Source organism: Malurus melanocephalus, unplaced genomic scaffold (genome assembly GCF_030028575.1).
Source record: "Malurus melanocephalus ecotype Western Australia unplaced genomic scaffold, MMel_1.1 scaffold_2555, whole genome shotgun sequence".
In the NCBI taxonomy this organism is placed as follows: domain Eukaryota; kingdom Metazoa; phylum Chordata; class Aves; order Passeriformes; family Maluridae; genus Malurus; species Malurus melanocephalus.
Genome location: NW_026625787.1, coordinates 9,376 through 12,000, shown reverse-complemented (window position 1 = coordinate 12,000; position 2,625 = coordinate 9,376). Strand labels below are relative to the sequence as shown.

Sequence of the window (2,625 nt, the reverse complement as noted above, 5' to 3'; positions counted from 1 at the left end):
GGTCCATGGGATGTGATCTGTGGGATTGGGATCCATGGGATGATGATCCATGGGATGGGATGGGATGGGATGGGATGGGATCCACGGGATGGGATCTGTGGGATGGGGTCCATGGGATGTGATCTGTGGGATTGGGATCCATGGGATGGAATCTGTGCATGGGATGTGATCCGTGGGATGGGATGGGATCTGTGGGATGGGAGGGATGGAAATCTGGGATGATGATTCATGGGATGGGATGGGATCCACAGGATGGGAGGGATGGGAATCTGTGGGATGGGATGGGATCCATGGGATGGGATCTGTGGGATGATGATCCATGGGATGGGATTCGTGAGATGGGATGGGGTCCATGGGATGGGATGTGTGGGATGGGATGGGGTCCATGGGATGGGATCTGTGGGATGGGGATCTGTGGGATGGGATGGGATCCACAGGATGGGAGGGATGGGAATCTGTGGGATGGGATGGGATGGGATCCATGGGATGATGATCCATGGGATGGGGATCTATGGGATGGGATGGGATCCATGGGATGGGGACCTATGGGATGATGATCCATGGGATGGGGATCCGTAGGATGGGATCCATGGGATGGAGAGCCATGGGATGGGGATCCATGGGATTGGAACCTATGGGATTTCCCATCTCCATCCCCCAAATCCCAAGGATTGCAATCAAGCAGCTCTAACCCAGAGCAGCCATGCTGGGGCTCCCTGTGCTGATTCCACAGCACCACCAAGGGAAAAAACCGGGAAATGTGGAACAAAACAAAACACTCCCAACAAAACAATCACCGCTCTGTTCTCYGCTGTCCTTCCAGGGATTTTTCCGGAGACGTACTACCCCCGCTTCATCCAAACGGTGAGCTCTCCTTTCCTAATCCCACCAAACCCCAAAATCCCAAATAAACACACCCGTGGACATCTCAAGGGATGGGAGAAGCTCTCTGTGGAGGTTTTGAGCATTGATCCACGTTTTCCTCCTTCCCAAGCTCCTCAAGGACGGGGGGTTGCTGTCGCCAATCCTCCTGCGGCTCATGAACTTCTTCTTCTTCTCCCAAGGGTGAGTYGGGTTTTGGTACATCCATAGGGATGGGGGAAAGGGAAAATAAGGGAATTCAATGAATTCCTGGCTGGGAGGAGCTGGGATGGAATTCCCAGAGAATTCCTGGATCGCTGGCAGTGCCCAAGGCCAGGCTGGACATTGGGATTGGAGCAGCCTGGGATGGTGGGAAGTGACATTGAAAAATCCTAAAATTCCCTTCCAACCCCAAAAATTCCACGATTCCCTCAATCAGCATGGATTTGGCAGAGGAGCAGATCCCTCCCAAATTGACCTCCTGGACCTTTCCCTCTCCACCAAGCACTTCAGCTTAATAATAAACCAGCTTTTCCCTGGAATCACCCATTTCAGAGGCAACAAGACCCCCTGCACAATCAAATTTCAATATTTTTAACTGTTAAAAACCCTCTTTTTTTCCAAAAAAAAACCCCTCTTTAGGCCATCAACTCTTATCCCCACTTATTTATGGGACATTTTACCACTTGGGAGTTTTGCCGTGGAAATTGAAAGCACTGGAATTTGAGTTTCCCTCAAAAATGGGGGGAGTTTTTGCTGCTAAAAAACTGCTGCCAAATTCTCCAAATTTCTCCAATTTCTCCAGATTTCTCCAATTTCTGCCAAATCTCTCTCCAAATTCCCTTTTTTTCCAGGCTCGGGGCGGTTTTTGGGCCCTACACGCAGCCCTCACAGGCGGAATTTTGGGATATGTGGACAGCGGTGCGGAATAACGACGGCAATCTCGTTATGGACAGGTATTTTGGGGTGAATTCTTGTAGGAATTTTATTTTCCAGCTGCTCCAAGGTTCCCAGAGCTCTCCAGAACTTCCAGCTGCTTCTCTGGAGTTTGGGATCAGCGCTGCACCCCAAAAAAGAGCTGGGGGGTGATGTCGGAGCAGGGATTTGATCAGGGATGGTGAAAGGCAGGGAAATGGAGGTTGGAGTTGGATCTGAGCCAGTGCGTGATTAAAGATGTAAAATCTGGGAATTTTAAATTTGGAAGGCAAAAGCTTGGATTTGGGTTTTTTTTGGGAATGACTAAGCTGAAACTGTGGCAGGTATTGGGACAGATCCCCCAGAATTGTCCCAGGAGCGATTTTCCCTCTGGATTTGAACCTTCTGGGCCATTCCCAGAAATCCCAAATCCAAAATGTGGAGTTTGGAAGTTTTGTTTTCTCCACTTTGTGGCTTTTTGAAGGATTTCGGGCTGGTGGTTGTGGGTTCAGTTCCTCATCTCCCCTTCTCCCATCAGGAATGTGGAGCTGCAGAGCTCAGGGATGATGATCATGATGAGGATGATGATGATGATGATGGGGAGGATGATGGGGAGGATGAAGATGAGGAGAATGAGGAGGATGATGATGATGGTGATATGATGGTGATGATATGATGATGATGAGGATGATGATGATGGTGATGATATGATGATGATGAGGATGATGATGATGGGGATATGATGATGATGATATGATGATGGTGATGATATGATGATGATGATGGTGATGATGATATGATGATGGTGATGATGAGGATGATTATGATGATGGTGGTGATGATGATGAT

At 49.0% G+C, this 2,625-nt stretch overlaps 1 protein-coding gene across 1 annotated transcript in view; it reads left to right on the top strand.

Moving 5' to 3' along the window:
• Positions 1–733: 733 nt before the first annotated feature.
• Positions 734–2,625, top strand: part of MEST (mesoderm specific transcript) — a gene marked incomplete at both ends in the record, with an annotated part of 5,114 nt that continues 3,222 nt past the window's right edge. Inside the window, 3 exons of the mRNA XM_057388811.1 lie at positions 734–864; positions 995–1,065; positions 1,716–1,817. Of these exons, the coding sequence (XP_057244794.1) occupies positions 734–864; positions 995–1,065; positions 1,716–1,817 (304 nt within the window). The remainder of the gene's footprint in view (positions 865–994; positions 1,066–1,715; positions 1,818–2,625) is intronic.